Genomic DNA, 20,180 nt, shown 5'->3' on the forward strand with positions numbered 1-20,180 from the left:
CATCAGAGAATGGATCCTTGCATTGGAGTTCTATATGAGTTGACCCAGACAATTTATTTCCATAGGTCATGTCCCTAAAGAGAAGTATCTTGTTTTGTTTTGTTTTGTTTAAATGTTTATTTATTTGTTTTGAGAGAGAGTGAGAAAGATTGGGGGAAGGGCAGACAGAGATGAAGAGGGAGAATCCATGCTCAGTGTGGAGCCCATTACAGGGTTGGATCCCACAACCTAAGATCATGACCTGAGCCAATATCAAGAATCAGACACTTAACTGACTGAGCCACCCAGGTGCTCCAAGAGAAGTGTTTTTAATCTGCCAGTCTGGAATTTTCTTAGTGGTAGACCCAAGAGCTAGACCATTAGCAGCAGCCCAAGAATCCATAAAAATATAACAAGGTTCATCAAGGGGAGTATTGGTCAGAGCTTGAGAACAGCCTTGAGTTCTACCCATTGAGTGGAACAACATGTCCATTGTCAATTCTGCATAGCTGGCACTGAGGCCAAACAGCTGCAATAGTCCAGTGCACACCATCAGATTTCATCTTGGCTAAACCATTAGTGACATACACCCAGGCACCAAGGGAAATCCTTGTGAAGGAAAGTACCCCTAAGCCAGCAGTTTTGCTTCAGGTGGTGGTGTGGGGGTTAAAATTTCCAGCAAAGGGAAAGATACCATTTTTTTTTCATGTAAATCAGAGATGCCAATGTGCCCAGACTGGTTGCATTCTTAAATACACCATTTCCACTTGACAAACAAGGCTTGTTGGGCTTTTCCTACCTTGTTATTCATTGAGTTCTAGTTGACTCACCCCCAAAATGGAAATATTGCACTTGAGAGCCATAAGATCTCCTTGGATTAGGCATTCAGTTTTGACAAGAACCCACTAGCAAGCTAATATCTGCCTTTTAAAATGTATTTATTTTTTTAAGTAATCCCTCACCCAGTGTGGGGCTCAAACTCATAGACCTGAGATCAAGCATTGCATGCTTAACCAGCTGAGCCAGTCAGGCACCCCTAATGTCTGCTTTTTAAAAGTGATGTATCTAGTAGACATGCCAAAGAGGCAACAAGTCCAAATCCCCAAGAAATACCTCCAGATAGAGGCTGCCTCCCTTTGCCAGAAGCTCCCCAATTGGCAAAATTATTGTCATAGACTGAAAAGGGTCAGGAACTCTGAAGATACTAGCACTTCTCTACATAACAGCTCATCACAATCAGAAGAATCCTCTTGACACTTAATGGAATTAGGGAGTATACATGTATAACACATTAATTCCCATTACACATTCAGATGGAAGCCACAGCTATAATCCACTGAATTGGCCCAAGGGGCCCCCACCCACAGAATCATTTTAGCTTTCCTTACCTACTGCAAACTTTGCTCAAACCCCATTAACTGAGTTCAGGCACCCACTTTTCCCAAGGGACTAGGCAGGATGGTGACTTGGGAATCTGTATCTAAGAGACCCATAAAAGTTTGAGTCTCTCCTTTCCCACTGTTCATCAACCTAGTCATGTCAGTGGCTATAGCCTTCAGGCCCCTTTGAAGACTGTGTATCCTTGGCCCCACTTATAATGATCTTTATCTTTAAAGCAGTTGAGGTTGAGGTACAGGGGGAGGGAGGGATTAGGAACATGGTGAAAGAGAATGGCTCCAGACCAATAAGCAACGCATATTTATTTTTGGTTTCCAGAAGCATTGAGGCTTCTTCTTGTTCAACAAAATGAACTTACAATGTTTTTGGTCCATACAAAGCACTCTATCAGGTGGCAAGGTCGTTGTTACTGACACCATCGATTTCAGCCTCAGGGATCCCTTGACTCAGTGGCCATAGGCACATTACTTTCTTACTGGAGCTTTAGGGTTTGCACCCTTTGGTTGACTCAGGCTGGGTTTTCATAGTAGGGCCTTTTTTTTTTTTTTTTTTTAAGGATTCTACCTTAATCTGAATCATTTGATAATCCTTTGTCATGATAACATCTTTAAATTTTTACCTGGTTTTAACATAAGGAATAGGAGAGTTTTCCAGGGTAGTGGGGTTAATTACAAAAATTTGCTAATGAGGCACCTGGGTGGCTCAGTTGATTGAGCATCAGACTTTGGCTCAGGTCATGATCTCTCATTTCATGAGTTTGAGCCCTGTATCTGTCTCGCTGCTGTCAGCTCAGAGTCCACTTTAGATTTTCTGTCTCCCTCTCTCTCTGCCTCTCCCCCACTCGTTCTCTTTCTCTCTCTTTCAAGAATAAATAAGGCTTAATTTTTTTTAAAAAAAGGAAATAAAAAAAGAAAAGAAAAAGAACTTTACTTAAAAAAATTTGTTAGATTTCTTTGTGTCATTTTCTCTCTTACCATTGGGTCATCTTCAACAGTATTATAATCCCATCCAGGGCATAAGAACCTGAACACTAGTTCTGTGATTTATCATGGGAATTTGTCCGCTCAAGGAAATCTCCCCAGGAGGTCTAAAGCTCCCTTACAGTGGCTGCAACCCACTGCAAAAAATTCTGAGACCTCACTATCATCATTAAATAGATCTAAGGTTGTCAGCAGGAAGGACTGAGCTGTTAAGATAATGAATGTCACTCTTCCTTAACAAGCATAATGCATCTCACTACCCATATCCCAAATGTATGAGCCAAAGTTCCAAGTTTGCCTGGTTTTTGCCTGTATCAGTCATGAATTTTCCTTCTTTCCAGCCCAGAAAAGATACGTATCTCTGTAACTGTTGTCTAAAAGGAAGTAGAACCTTCTGCCTACCCAGGACAAATCTTAGTATTATTTGTTATAGTGGCATGGTCGTGAGGCTGACTGCCAGATGGGTGAGGAAGATAACACCTGTAGAAAAATCATCAAAAACCAGGAAGCAGTTGTTTTTGAACTTATTTCTTGGCACTTAGCCTTTAACTGCCTCCCAATTCCTTAAACAGGCATTAATAGTCAATAAAATGGAGGATCATTTATTACCTAATCAACCATACAATTTGGTCAATGTATTTGCTACCACTTCCCATGAACTTTCTTTAAATCTCATTAATTACCCCCCACGAAGCCCTCGTTCTTCTTCTGTCATTCCTATCTCTTTCAGAATCACCTCATTTTTTTGCAAAAATTAGGAACTGTGAAGTATCTGAGATTTTTCCTTACTTGCTACCTATTAAGTTAGCCTACCACAGTTCCAGAGTCTGGCAGAAGACATGAGACTCCTGAGTCAGAAAAATGACAGTTTACTATTCACAATAGTAATGATAGTAGTATCAGCATTTGCTTCAGTTCTCTGAGCCCCAGTTTCTACAGGGCAGTATGAAGAGGTGATACCTGCACATACAATGGGTTGAATTATAAGAGAGGAAACCTGAGCTTAGGAAACCTAGGAAAGTAAGCATGTTTTCCCAATGCTCCAGGAAGAGACATTATCTCTACCTTGCAAAGTCACTCACTATACAAACATCTTTGAAAACATAGTCTAGGGGCACCTGGGTGGCTCAGTCAGTTGGATGTCCGACTTTGGCTCAGGTCATGATCTCATGGTTCGTGAGTTCAAGCCCTGCATCAGGCTCTCCACTCTTAGCACAGAGCCTGCTTCAGATCCTCTGTCTCCCGCTTTCTCTAACCCTCCCCCGCTTACTCTCTCAGAAATAAATAAAAAATTAAAAAAAACTTTTAAAATATGGTCTAGAGCAAAGGCAGTCAGTGCCTCTCTTCACAAGACCTACAAAAACACAAGTTCCCAGAGTTTCTGGAGAATTGTTTTTCTTTTTCTCTCTCTTTTTTTAATGTTTATTTATTTTTGAGAGAGAGAGAGAGAGAGAGCGGGAGAAGGGGAGGGGCAGAGAGCGAGGGAGACACAGAATTCGAAGCAGGCTCCAGGCTCTGAGCTGTCAGCACAGAGCCCCATGTGGGGCTTAAACCCACAAACTGTGAGATCATGACCTGAGCCCAAGTCGGACGCTTAACCGACTGAGCCACCCAGGCACCCCATTTCTTTTTTTAATGTTTATTTATTTATTTTGAGAGAGAGAGGGGGAGAGAGAATGAATCCCAAGCAGGCTCCACACTGTCAGCACAGAGGCAGACATGGGGCTGTATCTCACAAACTGAGAGATCATGACCTGAGCTGAAGTCTAGAATCAGACACTTAATCTACTGAGCCACACAGGTGCCCCTGGAGAATTCTCTTTCAACAGCCCCTATAAAGAGTGCTCCTTTGGTTGATTCTCACTGCCTCCACTTTCTCACCTCTTAAGACTACTGCAGTCTGGCATTGTTCCCTACTACTCCACTGAAACTGCTCTTGCCAACATGCCCTATAATGTCCTTTGTTACCTATCAGATCTTAGCGACTTTAAACACCCATTTTTCATGAAATGCTTTCTTCCATTAGCTTCTTCCTGTATTTTCACCTCACCTCCCAGGCAGTATCTCTCTAGTCTCATTATGGATTCTTTTTTTTTTTCATCCATTAAATATTGGTGTTGCCTAATATTGTGGGGATAGCTCTTAGTTCTGTACTTCAGCCCACATCTCTCACCTGAATTCCTGTGTGTGTGTATAGTATATACACACTGTATACACAGACATATACATATATGTTCTAGATCTAGATCTAGATCTGTGTGAGTATATATATGGTATATTGAGCTTCCAACCATATATCTCCATTTACATGTCATGTCAAAGACCTCAAACACAGTGTGTCCTCATTGTCTTCTTTGTCTTTATCCCCAAATCTAATTCTTCTGAGGAGTGCCAGCATCAGTGCTTTCCATTTTATTAAATAGCATCACCATCTATTTATCTTAAATTGTTCATTCACTCATTCCTTAAACATTTATTCATGTGATAAGATCTCCTGCAATGTTGGACTTACATGCTATTGAAGGTGAAACACAACAAATAAGGAAACAAAAAGCACTTAGTTAAATTACAAATTACTCTTAGTTCTTTAAAGTAACCAGTAGAGTGAATCATCTTTTGATAAGGTGGCTGGAAAAATCCCCACTGAGGTGGTTACATTTATGCTAAGTAAAATAATGATGAATGATGACATTTGAAGAGCAGTTGGGGGAGAGAGAATAACAGAGATAACCCTTTTGGTTAGGAAGAAGCTTGCATATTAAGGCAAAAATGTGACTAGAACTTGCAGAGGAAGGAGGAAGAGTGGCATAAGATGAGGCTGGAAAGGAAGGCCAGGTCCAGATCCTGCAGGGCCACAAAGGCATGCAGAGGGATTTTTAAAAACTGCTTTATTGAGATATAATTCACATATCATACAATTCACCCATTTAAAGTGTGGAATCCATTGGTTTTTAATATAATCACATTAATGTGCAATCATCTCCACAGTCAATTTTAAAACATTTTCATCATCCCAAAAAGAACTCTACACCTCCCTGCCCCCCCAAAAAGAAGCCCTGTCCCTTCAGCTATCACTTTCTATCTTTCCTCCCTTTCCCTGCTATAGCCCTTAAGCAACTACTAATCTACTTTCTGTCTCTGTAGATTTTCCTATTCTGGACTTTCATATAAACAGAATCATATAATATGTGATCTTTTGTGATTGCTTCTTTTACTTAGCATACTGTTTTCAAGGTTCATGTTGCAGCATGCATCAGTATTTCATTCCTTTTTATAGCTGAATAATATTCTATTATATGGGTATACTATATTTTATTTATTCATTTGTCCATTGATGGAAATTTGGGTTGTCTCCATGTTTTGGTTACTATGAACAATGCTGCCATAAACATTTGCATACAGATTTTAAAGTTATCATATATTTTAATTTCTCTTTCATTCCACTCCTAGAATTCCTAGAAGTGGACTTAACTGAATCATATGGAAACTGTATGTTTAATCATTTGAGGAAATCCCAGAATGCTTTTTAAAATTTTTTTTAAGTGCTTATTTTTGAGAGAGAGAGGGAGAGGGCGAGAGAGAGAAAGAGGGAGCGTGAGGGGCAGAGAAAGAGAGGGAGACAAGAATCTGAAGCAGGCTCCAGGCTCCATGCTTTCAGCACAGAGCCCAACGCAGGGCTCAAACCCCCAAACTGCAAGATCGTGACCTGAACCAAAGTTAGACACTTAACCAACTGAGCCACCCAGGTACCCCCAGAATGCTTTTTAAAGTGGCTGTACCATTTACAGCAGTGTATATGTGTTCTGATTTCTTCACATCCTCGTAACACTTACAGTTATCTAACTTTTTTATTCTGTCCGTTGTAATGAGTTTCAGACAAAGGTATTTGGAAATGGAGAGACTTATTAGAAGGTCATTGCATTGTTTCAGGCAACAGATCATGGTAGCCCTGTCTGCAGTGACAGTAGGAAAGATAGACAAAAATGGACTGAAGTAAAACACCTGAGAGTTATCTTGATTTCTGACTCACCATCAACACCAACATCTAATTAGCCCTACCTCCTAAGTGTTCATGGATTATACCCTCAGTCACTCCATTTCTACTGACTGATTCAGTAGAATCAATCTATTTCCCTGATTCAGTAGCCATTTTTTCTCCATGAAGCTACTATAGCAATCTCATTGGTCTCCCAACTTCTACCCTTCTCCACAGTAATTTTTTTTAATGTTTATTTATTTCTGAAACAGAGCATGAGCAGGGGAGGGACAGAGAGAGAGGGAGACACAGAATCCGAGGCAGGCTCCAGGCTCCGAGCTGTCAGCAGAGAGCCCGACGCGGGGCTCAAACTCACAAACCGCAAGATCATGATCTGAGCTGGAGTCTGTTGCTCAACTGACTGTGCCACCCAGGCGCCCCTCCACAGTAATTTTTTTGAAATGCTGATCTCATCATGTCATCCCTCTGTTTAAAATCTTTCACTGGAGATACAACTATATTCCTAAATGGAGTTGGTAAAGCCTTTTAGGATTTAGCTACTCTTGACCTCTCCATCACATTTCCTTACCCTCCTTCCCCCATCCTGAGCTCCAGCTATGCCTAATTCCTTCCAGAGCTTTAAATGTTATTTGTTCTTTTGCCCTCTGTATTAGTCATCTTGGGCTTTCCATAGCAAACATACCATAGCTGAGTAGCTTAAACAATGGAAATTAGGTGGTTTTTTTTTTTTTTTTTTTTTAAGTAGGCTTCATACCTGGCATGGAGCCCAACATGGGGCTTGAACTCACAACCTGGAGGGAGATCAAGAGTTGGATGCTTAACTGACTGAGCCACTAAGGTTCCACAATAGAAATTATTTTTTTCATAGTTCTGGTAACTGGGAAGTCCAATATCAAGATTCTGGACAATTTGGTTTCTAGTGAGAACTTTTTTGCTGACTTATAGAAGGCTACCTTCTCTCTGTGTCCTCACTTGGCAGAGAGAGAGAGAGAACAAGTTCTCTTGTGTGACACTATTCCTATCAGATCAGGGCCCCATCTTTACAATCTCATTTAACCTTAATTACTTCCCAGAGGCCCCCTCTCCAAATACAGTCACATTGGAGGTTAAGGCTTCAACATATGAATGTTGAGGAGAAATAATTCAGTCCATAGCATCCACAGTACTTTGTTTATCCTATATCCTTTGCTTGAAGCAATCTTTCCCCCAGTCTTTGCCTGGTTAACTGCATCTCTGATCCCTTGGTTCTCAGCTTAGACATAATTTTCTCCAAGAAGTCTTCTTGGACTTAAACTGTCCCAAGACAGCTTAATACACTTCTTCTAAGTACACCCTCAGCCTTCTTTATTTTTTTTTAATTTTAACGTTTATTTATTTTTGAGACAGAGAGAGACAGAGCATGAACAGGGGAGGGGCAGAGAGAGAGGGAGACACAGAATCTGAAACAGGCTCCAGGCTCTGAGCGGTCAGCACAGAGCCTGACGCAGGGCTCGAACTCACGGACCGTGAGATCATGACCTGAGTCGAAGTCGGATGCTTAACCGACCCGAGCCACCCAGGCGCCCCCACCCTCAGCCTTCTATATTTACCCTATCAATGCATTAACACACTGTTGCAATTGTCTTTTTATCTGTCTTTTTTCCTCACTAGTTCGTAAATGCCTTCAAGGCTGGTCCCTGCCTTCTTCATTGTTGAAGTCTCAGCACCAAGGACAGTTCTTGACCAATGCTAATCACTCAATCCTATTTGTTGAATAAATTATGCATTCAATATTTTGAATAGCATTTATTTGCTCCCTAGAAATACTTGTGGAAATACTTGCAACATTCAAGGATCTATGTCTAAACTTAGGGGTTTTATATTCCAAATTGTAGGTGATACTAGTAGGACTTTGATGCTTTATGTGGGTTTAACATAAAATACTCACAGACGTCTAGTTTTAAGACAAAGATAGTATCCCCAAAGGTTACCTGGCTGTCTTAGCTGGTAAAGAATGTGACTCCTGATCTCAAGGTTGTAAAGATTGAGCCCCACGTTGGTTATACAGGTTATTTAAAAATAAAATCTTTAAAAAAAAAAGGCAAATAGCAGTTAGCTGCATCAAAATCAATTCTTCATTTTTATGCTCCTCTTATTCTATTTTTCTGTATCATGAATCAAAGTCATGTCTAAGTTTTCTGCATAGCCCTGAAGTTACTCTTTGCACTCAAAGATGCTACATAAGAATGTTGTGCTGTTGCAGGTTGTTGAATTTCTTCTGGAAAAGGGAGCAGATATCACCCTTTGTAATTACAGCAATCAAACTGCAGTTCATGTGGCTAATTGCCACGTCCAAAGACAACTCTTGGCTATCAATGGAATCCAGGCTCCCCAAATGCAACTTCTACAAACTTCATGGCAAGGTGATCTTGAACAACTTCAACACTTGCTGGTCAGTTATATTGATGTTTGCTTCTGCCTTTGTGTAGGTAGGTGGGTGGGTGAGTGATATGAAAGGCATAGACTACACATGACTCATTTTAAATAAAAATGAGTTCTTTTCAAATGCAGTCCTAGAAAGTTTCAGGCAGAAAATAGAAAGAAACAGGATCAAATAGGGCATTGGGGTGGAGAACAGGATAATAAAAGAACACAGCAGCAGGCTATTTCTACCTTCCTCCAGCTGGATGCTAGAAGAAGTCACATAGCACCCATGGGAAATAATATGCTCCCAGGATGCCCCCCAGAGAACTGCTGTCAACTTGCTCAGAGGAGTTCCCTTGACATCATTGCCTATTGTACAATTGCTGTTTAGATCCCTTTGGACCAGCTGCACTTATTATCTTTAGCCTGAAAAGGGAATCAGAGAGCTTATGCTTTGCATAATATTTAGTTGTAACTAAAGGAGTTAAAAGGATATGTTTTTAAAATACTTTCTTCCCAAGTTATTGATTTTCTTATTTAGATTTTCTACCCATAGATACTCTTTCCTGAAGTAACTTACAAAACCATATGCATAACCAAGGACTCTAATTGTTGGTGACCAGCAACTGTCTATTCTTGGTATTTACCTTCAGAGATACTGTCAGATCACATGACCTTCCAACTGAAAGAAAATCAATTGCTGCTAGGAAACAGTTTCTTCCATTCCCTTATGGGCAAGACACAAACAGATAAAGAAAAAGTGAACAATATTCTGGTCACCTAGAGTTCAAGGGGATCTACAACAAAATCCAAAGAACTCCTTAAATACTTTTGTTGTACTAAACAATAGTCTAAAATTGTCGTAAACCATGACTAAAGCTTAGAAATTTTTTAGGAGTGCCTGGGTGGCTCAGTTAAGCGTCTGACTTCAACTCAGGTCATGATCTCATGGCTCGTGAGTTTGAGCCCTGCATTGGGCTCTGTGCTGACAGCTCAGAGCCTGGAGCCTGCTTCAGATTCTATATCTCCTTCTGTCTCTGCCCCTCACACTCTGTCTCTGTCTCTCAAAAATAAATGAACATTGAAAAAAAAATTTTTAAGAAATTTTTTGAAAGACAATAAATTTTATTTTAATGGTATTCATAACGGTTGTTATAATCCAGTATCTGTTTTCATAACCACATTTTCACCCATAAAGATTAGCAGCCACATTTTAAGAAACTGGTGTCTGTACCTGAATCCAAAGTTTAATAAGCAGGTGCTGAATTAATGTGCTATTGCAAGACTACTCTCAGTTCAAACCTTTCGTGTTGGTGCTAGCTAATAATAAACAGTGATATAAGAGGTGACTTCTTTTCAGAGACTGAAAAAAAATTAATTAATTCCCATAGCACCCCTCTGAGGTAATATCATTATCTCTAGTTTGTCCCTAGAGAAACTGAGGTAGAAACACAAGACTATACTGACATGGCATAAAGTGAAATAGAGATGGAAAGTAGCAAATTATTTTGGTAAATAAAATAAACAGTTTGGATAATTTGGCCTTACAGTGGTTTTTCAGTTCTGAATTATCCAAATTAAATTTTGCTTTCATTAAAACAACGAATATCATCTGTATATCCACCTGCGTTTGACTATATGTGTATATATATGTGTGTGTGTGTGTGTATACATACACACACACACACACACACACACACACACACACACACATACCTGCCTTATTTTTGTAACTCATTCATTCATTCCAGAAATGTTTATTGAGCATGTGTCAAACACTGCTCAGTGCTTTTCATATTCTATCACCAATCATCAAAACAACCCCACAAAGAAGACATTGTTATTCCTACTCTAGAGCTGAGGACTCTGAAGGTCAGTGAGTAGGACTGCTGGATTTTACAAACAAACATACAGGACACGTGGTTAAATTTGAACTTCAGATAAATACCAAATAAATTTTTTAGTATTACTGTGTCGCCAGTGAAAATTATTGGTTAGCTGGATATCCTTTATTTTAACAGGGTGATCTTATCAAGTGCCCTTGATATAGTCCTATCAGGGAGGTTAAATAATCAGCTTAAGGAGGTAAAATTCAAACCCGGGTCTGTCTCTCAGGCCTGTGTTCTTTCAATTCATCAGCTCCTCATCAATATAGATATTGAGAAAGAATGTGTTGAAGCTGGGGTGCCTGGATGGCTCAGTCAGTTAAGCATCTGAGTCTGGATCTTGGCTCAGGTCATGATCTCATGCTTTGTGAGCCAGAGCCCCATATCAGGCTCTGTGATGACAGCATGGAGCCTGCTTGGGATTCTGTCTTTTGCTCTCTCTCCCCTTCCCCCACCTCAAAAATAAATAAACTTAAAACAACAACAGAAAAAGAATGTATTGAAGTTAAAATGAGAATTTGGCTAAGCAAGGAAAATGCAAAGATTAGTATAAATAGTAAAAACATAATAAAAATAAAGCTTCATGTTTTCAAAGGCCTCTGAAGAGTTCCTGGATATAAATTTCCCAAACCAACATGGCTTGACCCCTCTGATGCTGGCTGTGAGGGATGTGGATCTGTTTGAGAGTCTTGATATGTTAACAGTCTACAGACCTGTGGAGGTTCTGTCTGAGCTCCTCAGGCATCATGCGTGAGTATGAGTGGTCAGTTGGCACCAGTGGAAGAGAGTCTATGTCATTGTTATTGTCAGAAGTCACTTGTAAACTTAGAGACACGCAATTCTGGACCTCAGGGTTGTTAAGTTCAAGCCCCACATTGGGTATAGAAATTGCTTCATAGTAAAATCTTAAAAAAATTTTATATATCGAATGCAAATTCATGTTCATAAAAGGGACTTCAGCAGTTGCAAAGTAATGTGCAAATGTTAGATGTTGCTATCTATTATTTTTATGATATTGACTATTTGTTTTATTTGTGTAAATACTCTTTTGGTACTTATGAAGAATGTCAAATAATTCTTCTTTTTTTTTTTTTTTTTTTAGAATGTCAGATAATCCTTGAGTATGTAGCTTCTTACCCCCAACATGTTACTAATTATTTCAGAAAGCATTGTCAATTATCAAAAGCAATTTATAATACTGATTTCTAATTATCTAAAAATTACTGTATGCCAGCATGTTCTTTTAGGGGAAGGGGAAGTAAACAATTGACTTTTTAAAAAAATCAGTAGGTTAATAAGCAGTTTTTCATGTTAGAATTTCAGTGTCCTAATGCTGTTACCTAGATATCATCCAATAAGAACAGATGGGCAGCTCTTTCTCAGAATTTCATATGAATTTTGTTTTGGAAAGAAAAGTAGAAGGGAGCTTCAAGAACAAAAGCATAGTCAAGAACACGAGCTATTGTAAAAGGACCAGTTACTATAATAGGATAAAGATGGAAGTTTGAAGCTACTTTAGACTTTAGTGTTAAGAAACAACTAAAGAGATTGTTTAACATGGAGAGTACTGGACAGCACCCCAGAGATGGTGTTCAGTAGGCCTAGAGTGGGGTCCAGAATATAGGAAATCAAAAAGTGCCGCATTGAGAAACACTAATCAAGGCAAATGAGCAAACTGAAGTCCCAAGGAGTTAAGTGACTTGCTTAAGGCCACTTATCAAGGCAGAGGCAGTCCCCTGATTCTTGGTCCTATCCTACTTCTTTTGAATCATGACCTTTGATGGAGAAAAGCTCATAAGGGGTTATTTTTTCAGAGGATAAAACATTTCCCAGTCCTATAGCAATAAAAAGATTCAAATTCAAAGCTGTTAGGTTGGAGACCATGCTCAACATGTTCTGTGTCCCAGAATGTGACCAGTGCAGAAAGTGTAATCATTATTTCCCACACCATAATCTGCCAATAGGGCTCTTACTATTGGCCCTTTGAATCTCTCTGAGCTGTTATCTATCTAATCCTCAGATTCAGTGCAACATGGAGAGGATATTTGTGCTATTGCAAGGAGCCCTGAGATTAGCTGGTCAGGCTTAACAATCACAGGGCAAGGCGAAGAAAGATGAAGAGGTCATGCAGAGGGACTTTATGACAAGTTCGCTCCACTCAACCAAGAGCCTGTGAAATAAGCATATAAGCTTAGTTTTCTTTCTTTCTTTCTTTCTTTTTTTTACATTTTTAAAAATGTTTTAATTTATTTTTGAGAGAGAGAGAAAGAGAGAGAGAGCATGAGTAGGGGAGGGGCAGAGAGAGAGGGAGACACAGAATCTGAAGCAGGCTCCAGGCCCTGAGCTGTCAGCACAGAGCCCAATGCGGGGCTCAAACCCGTGAACTGCGAGATCATGACCTGAGCCGAAGTTGGACTCTTAATGACTAAGCCACCCAGGTGCCCCCAGCTTACTTTTCAAGAGAGATTCTATTCTATTCTACAGTTTTGACTGGCAAAAAGGCTAGCTGCTAGCATTAGAAAAAAAAAAAAAAACTATCAAGAAAGCAAGCTTAACTCATTGGAAAGAAAAAACTAAGCAAGTCAGCTATTTGTAATAAGACAACAGCTTATCAAGATGTTTTGATCCTTACTTGATTTACTCGTCATTAAAGAATTATGAAAAGTTTTGTCCAAAGTTTGACATTTTCTGCAAATATTGGAATACTTTTAGGATGGAGTGGGAATAAGATATACAGAATATTCCTTTAATTTAAAATCTTGAAAAATTATCACTTTCTATCTCATACACTTTAAAATCATTCTTGTTAGCCCCAGAGCACATGATTACTTTTGTTTATTTGATGTCAATGTTTTTCTTCTCATATTTTTTCAATAGATTTAACTAAATAATTTTTATGTTAATTCTATTCTTCCTAGAGATCCTAAACTCTGTGATTTTAGTGGAAAATCAGCAATACATTATGTGTCGCAAATACATAGTTTTAGGAAACAGCAATTATTGGACATTCTAATGAACTCTATGCCAAAACCAGGTAAATACTTCTATTCCACTTTCAAAAGCTCCCCAACTATAAAAGCCTTATTAGAACTCTTTCTTCTACATGTGTTTGATGGATTCATTTAAAGAAATCAAGCCAACAACTATTTATTAATCGGTGACTATATAGAAGGTCCAAGGCTAGGTACCCTTAAGGGTTGTAAAGAAATCTAAAACATCGTCCAAACTCCTGAAAGTGTTCAATAGGGTAAGGGACACATCACATAAGTCAGTAGAGAAAGTGCTTGTTGTGAGCTTGAAAGAGGAGAAGGGACTTACTATGTTCCTTAAATGCTGGGTAAGATTTGGAAGGAAGAGAACAAGAGAGAAGGTTTGATATAGGTGGAAAACAAAGACAGAAACAGCCACAGAGAAAAGTGAAAGAAAGAAAGTACCACTGAGCAATATGTGACCTTGTGAAAGCTGCTTGACTTTATGGTCTGATTGGTTTTTATTCAAAACTTCTAGGCAGGGAACAAGGCTGTTCCCAGGAAGGTTTCATGAAAGCGGTAAGATTCAATCTGGTCCTTGAAAAACAGTGGGATTTAATTTTGTGGAGCAGAGGCATCATGCTGTAAATGAGCCTCACTTATCATAGGGCAAATAAGAGACTAGAAATTAAATACATAAAGAAACTGGGTCCATTGAATACTCATTAAATGAAGGGTTTTTTTCCCCCAATAAAACAGAGTCACTAAAGAATTTTAAGCCAGGGAATGATGAAAACCATGTTTTAGGAAATTTAAGCTGTTGTTATTGTGAAGAATGGACTCAAAGGAAGAGACTCATGGCAGGGAGCTCTATTAAGAAATTATAGAAGTGCCTGTGTGTGGTGACAGGAACCAGGAAGAGTCCTGGGCTTGGTGTGGGAGGGTGCCTGACAGGTGCTGAGTGTGGTGAGCCTAAGAGCTATTGTGAAAGGAGAATTCACATAACTTAGTGATGTAAAGCTGAGAGAGACAAAAGTTGAGAGAGTTGAGTTAAATATGATTCCCAAGTTTCAGCCCTGGGAAGTGGGGAGATGGAAATGCAATCAATAAAATAGAAGACCACTCTGGTTTGGTGAGGATATAGAAGGCAATGGGTTCTAAAGCATTGCATTTGGACGGAACCTTGGGACTTGCAAGTAGCGATTTTCTGTTGGACAGGCCTGTGGGAAGGGGTGGGTTGGTATGTTAGTTTGGGAGTTCACTACAAAAAGGAGACTGTGAGGACCTGGAAGTAGGTAAGATCCCTGGCGGATTGAGGATGGTGGGAGAACTGCAAGGGGTCAAGCCAAGGAGGTGTACCCACAGTTAGAGGGTGGTATGTACACAGGGACTCAGGGCGCTGAGAGAGAGAGGAGGGGATTGGGAGAAAGTTACAAGAAGCAAGGAGAGGGAAACAATGTCAAATTGGAAAAGAGATTACAAAGCAGATGTGGCAAGGAAGTGAGAAGTTTCAGTGATGAGATAGAGGCAGGAAATAGATTGCAGAGAGGAAATATGGTGAAGAAATGGACGATCTGAGTAGAGATAATCTTGTGCAATTTTGTATCAGTTACAAAATAAATGGAAAAGCCATTGGAAGAGAAAGACGTTTTCATCGAAGAGCCCATGCTTATTTTGAAGAAGTCACGATAGCAGGAGGGGGATGATATAAGAGAGCACTGTCCCTTGGGAACTAACTGGGAGTTCATGGGTGCTCAGAACTCTGCCAATTTAATGTGACTTCTGCTACACAGAAAATGTGCCATGTCTTTGGTAACTATAGAGCAAATGTAATTTCCAGCCCATTGTTAGGGGTTTCACTTGGCAGCTTTGCCCAACTTAAAAACAAAAACAAAAACACATCCATTCTGTGGACTCTTGTTATCCTCACTCACATCCTTCCCTGTGAAAAGTATTGCCTAAAGCTTCATCAGGATCCCAGACCACTATTTTAGGAAAATCTTTGACAGAATGGAACCAGTCTTAGAACACAGAGCTAGATCTTCTGATGAAATTGATGGAGATAAGTCTTATCAAAACACATTATTCTATTTCTTTTGGCAGAAAGACATGCTGAATCATTGCTTGATATTTGTCATGATACTAACTCTTCTCCAACTGATAGGATGACAGTTACTACAAACCAAAATATAATCTTGCAGAGTATCAGCAGCAGTGAGGTAAGATGTTCTCTTTAAAGAAACTAACAACAAAGGGCACCTGGGTGGCTCAATCTCTTAAGTGTTGGACTTTTGGTTTCGGCTCAGGTCATGCGAGTTTGAGCCCTGTGTTGGGCTCTGCACTGACAGTGAGGAGCCTGCTTGGGATTCCCTCTCTCTCTTCCTCTCTCTCTCTGCCCTTTCCCTGCTCACTTTCTCTCTCAAAATAAATATATAAACTTATATAAAAAAAGAAACTAACAAAAAATGGATAACCTACTCCATCTACTACCTCATGTGTGTTGCTTGAATATTTTACAGCAATCATATATCATAATTTATTTCTAAATGTAATCATAAGGTAATTAAAAGCAAAATTAATAAGGCAGTGCTCCACAAGTTTAATCTCAGAGCTGTAATTAGCTAGTCAGCTCAGAGTCTCCTGCGTTTTGTGTGTATGTATCTAATACCACAGGATATTGTTGCAGTTGAACCGATACTAAATAATAAAATGCAGCTTGTGTTTATGTGTGTTCATGTGGAAAAGGAGAAGATCACTCATCTGATCATGTCAAATCCATCACAGGGTACCACAAAGAAGGTGCCTCCTCTTGGCCCTGGTCACCCCCGGCTCCCCACCACATGAAGTCCCTCACAGTACAGTAACATTACTAGTAACAGTGTAATCCATAGAAAACTGTGGACCAATACCCAAGATATACAACAAACTGGTAACATGGTAACAATTGTTGCCTATAGGGAGAGAATTGGAGATGACTTTGTGCTGTGTATTCATTTGTACCTTTTGAATTTTTACAAAAATTAACACAGCCCAGACAGGTAAAAGTATTGCTGCTCTATATTTTGTTGGTAAGAAAACAATATGGCCACAAATTATTTATTTTACAAAGTTAATGAGGTGTGGACTATAATATAATAAATAATGAGGACTTTTGGAGATGGTAAATATTTTTGAGCCCTTTTCTCCTTCCAAAAATCATCCCAAAACAACAAAGAAAAAAAAAAACCAAAAATTTAATTAAAAAAACCTTTTTTATTTTGAAATAATTACAGATTCACAGGAACCTATAAAAATAGTACATAGAAGTCCTGTGTAACCTTCACCAGCTTCCCCAAAAGGGAACTATTATCGTAACTCTAGCAGGTTGTCAAAACTGGGAAATTGACACTGACACATTATAATTAACTAAGCTACAGACCTTGCTGGGATTTCACTAGTATTTGCATGCATTGTTTTTTCTGTTTGCGCATGTGTCTGAGTGTACTGTTCTTTGACGTTTATCCCTTGAATCACCACAGTCAAGATACAAAGTTGTTCTGTCACCCCAAGGGAATCCCTTCCTACTGCCCTCTTAATAGCCACACCCTCCTCCATCCTTAACGCCTGGCAACCACTGATCTGTTACCCATCTCCATAATTTTGTCATTTTGAGACTGTCATATAAAAGGAATTCTCATATGTATAAACTTTTGAGACTGGTTTTTCTACTCAGCATAATGCTTTTGAGATAGATCCAAGTTGTATCAAGTTTCTTTGCATTGCTAAGGAGTATTCTATGGCACAGGTGTTTACAGTTTACTTAACTATTCACCTGTTGAGAGACATTTAGGGTTGTTTCCAGTTCTGGGCTAGTATATACAAAGCTACTATGAGCAATTGTGTACAGATTTCTATATAAACATACGTTTTCGTTTCTCTAGGATACATGTCCAGGAATCCAAATACTGGATCATATGGCAAATGTATGTTTAACCCTTTTAAAAACTGCCAAACAGTTTACCAGAGTGGCTCTATCATTTTATATTCCCATCAGCAATGAAGAGAGATCCAGTATCTCTGTATCCTGGCCATCATTTGTCAGTGTCAGTATTTTTTATTTTAACCATTTTAGTAGAAGTATGGTGGTATCTCATTGTGGTTTTAATTTCCATTTCCCTAATGACTGATGTTGAACATCATTTTTCTATGGGTTTATTCCCCATCAGCATGAATTGTTCAAATTCTTAACCTATTTTCTGATTGGATTGTTTGTTTTCTTACTGTTGGGTTTAAAGAATCCCTTATATATTCTGGATATGTCATTTGCAAATATTTTCTACTAGTCAATAGAAGAACTGGCTTGTTATTTTCACCGTTGTAACAGGTCTTTCATTGAATAGAAGTTTTTCTTATTTAGTTAGTTGGTTCGTTAGTTAGTTAGATAGAGCACATGCAAAAGAGAGGCAGAGAGAGGAGAGAGAGAATCCCACGCAGGCTCCATGCTGATAGCACAGTGCCCAGCACTGGCCTTGATCTCACGAACTGTGAGATCATGACCTGAGCTGAAATCAAGAGCAGAATGCTCAACTGACTGAGCCACCTAGGCACCCCCCAAAGCTTTTCATTTTGATGAAAACCAATTTATCTATTTTTTATGGGTCTTAATTCTTACATCATGTGTAAGAATTCTTTTACTTGGTCTGGGTCCTGGTTTCACAATTATGTTCAGTTTATAAACATTCGTGAATCTATGCACTTTCTGAAAGTATGCTACACTTAAATTGAAAGTAATGGTGGGGCACCTGGGAGGCTCAATTGATTAAGCGTCAAGCATCGTGCTCTTGATTTTGGCTTAGGTCATGATCTCAGGGTTGTGAGATTGAGCCCCACATCTGAGCTCTGTGCTGGGCATGGAGCCTGCTCAAGATTCTCTTTCTGGGGCACCTGGGTGGCTCAGTTGGTTGGGCGTCCAACTCTTGGTTTCTGCTCAGGTCGTGATCTCACAGTTCATGAGTTCGAGCCCTGTGTTGAACCCTGTGCTGAGGATTCAGAGCCTGGAGCCTGCTTCGGAATCTATGTCTCCCTCTCCCTGCCCTTCCCCTGCTCATTCTCTGTCTCTCTCTTTCTCTCAAAAATAAATAAACATTTAAAAAATTAAAAAAAAAAAAAGACTCCTCTTGGGCATGAGATGGGATGGGGTAGAATGGAAATGTTTATTTTTAATACTACTATTACTATTTTTTAATATTAAACAATAGCATATTTCATACTGTTTGAATATTTTTCTTTTACAACTTTTTTAAACAGGCTAAAACCAAAAACCAAACCACAGTTGCTTTATTACACTGGTTCTCAACAGAGAGTCCCCAGGGGACATTTGGCAACATTTGGAGACATTTTTGGTGTTACAGCTGGGTGGAGGTGCTACTGGCATCTAGTGGGTAGAGGTCAGGGATGCTGCTAAACATCCTAGAGGGCACAGGACAGCCCCACAATGACGAATTATCCATCCCCAAATGTCATAGGTGGTGAGGCTGAGAAACCCTGCTACGCAGCAGATTTTGTCACAACCGTAAAGGCTGTGTTGTTTTTGGTTACTAATATTACATAGTAATTGAAATAAAATACCTAGAGATCAGTCTTTAAAGTGACCATCATGTGACTCCTGGGTGGCTCAGTCCATTAAGTGTCTGACTCTTGGTTTTGGCTCAGGTCATGATCTCACAGTACTTGAAATCGAGCCCCAAGTCTGGCTCTTTGCTGACACACAGAGCCTGCTTGGAATTCTTTCTCTCTTCCTCTCTCTCTGCCTCTCCCCTACTCATATTCTTTCTCTCTCTCTCTTTCTCTCCCTCTGTCTCTCTCTCTCTCTCTCTCAAAATAAACAAATAAACTAAAAAAAAAAGTGACTGGGGTGCCTGGGTGGCTCAGTCGGTTAAGCGTCCGACTTCAGCTTAGGTCATGATCTCACAGTTCATGGGTTCGAACCCCACGTTGGGCTCTGTGCTGACAGCTCAGAACCTGGAGCCTGCTTCCGATTTGTGTCTCCTTCTCTGTCCCTCCCCTGCTCACACTCTGTCTCTCTCTGTCTCTCAAAGGTGAATAAATGTTAAAAAAAATTTTTTTAAGTGACTGTTATGCATTAGAAATTGCTAAACAAAAACACATTTGCTTTTCATTTTTTGTGGCATATTTAAGTAATTCTCTTTTGTAAAAGGACTAAACATCCCTTTATATTAGTACATTTTTTTCATACAATTTAAAAACTTTTGTTGAACCTCACTCTATATTTTTGTTATTATGGTTGAAATAACTTTGAACTCATTTCTGAGGGAGAAATAGACTCTGACTATTGAACTTGTCTTTTCATCTCTAGTGCTTTCTCTAAGGTTTAAATTGTAAAACCCAAGGTCATCCTTCACTTCTTTTCTTTAAATGAAAGCTTGCTTTTCTTTTTGGTGGTCTGCAATAGGTTTTCATAGTTTACAAATATAAGCAGCTGCCTTGATTGTAGGAGTGCCTCTGAGAGACTTTACAGCCTCTCCCAATCACAGTACTTGGAATTGAGTCTCCTTTCATGTAAAGAGAC

At 39.4% G+C, this 20,180-nt stretch overlaps 1 protein-coding gene across 2 annotated transcripts in view; it reads left to right on the top strand.

Annotated features, from left to right (window-relative positions):
- Positions 1 to 20,180, top strand: part of MAP3K19 (mitogen-activated protein kinase kinase kinase 19) — a 60,860-nt gene that overhangs the window by 9,788 nt on the left and 30,892 nt on the right. For both annotated transcript variants that reach the window (XM_060625973.3, XM_078451351.2), the window contains exons 3-6: positions 8,597 to 8,785; positions 11,239 to 11,393; positions 13,562 to 13,677; positions 15,716 to 15,831. In XM_060625973.3, coding sequence (XP_060481956.3) covers positions 8,597 to 8,785; positions 11,239 to 11,393; positions 13,562 to 13,677; positions 15,716 to 15,831 — 576 coding nt within the window. The remainder of the gene's footprint in view (positions 1 to 8,596; positions 8,786 to 11,238; positions 11,394 to 13,561; positions 13,678 to 15,715; positions 15,832 to 20,180) is intronic.

This window comes from Panthera onca, chromosome C1 (assembly GCF_046562875.1).
Source record: "Panthera onca isolate mPanOnc1 chromosome C1, mPanOnc1 haplotype 2, whole genome shotgun sequence".
NCBI lineage: Eukaryota > Metazoa > Chordata > Mammalia > Carnivora > Felidae > Panthera > Panthera onca.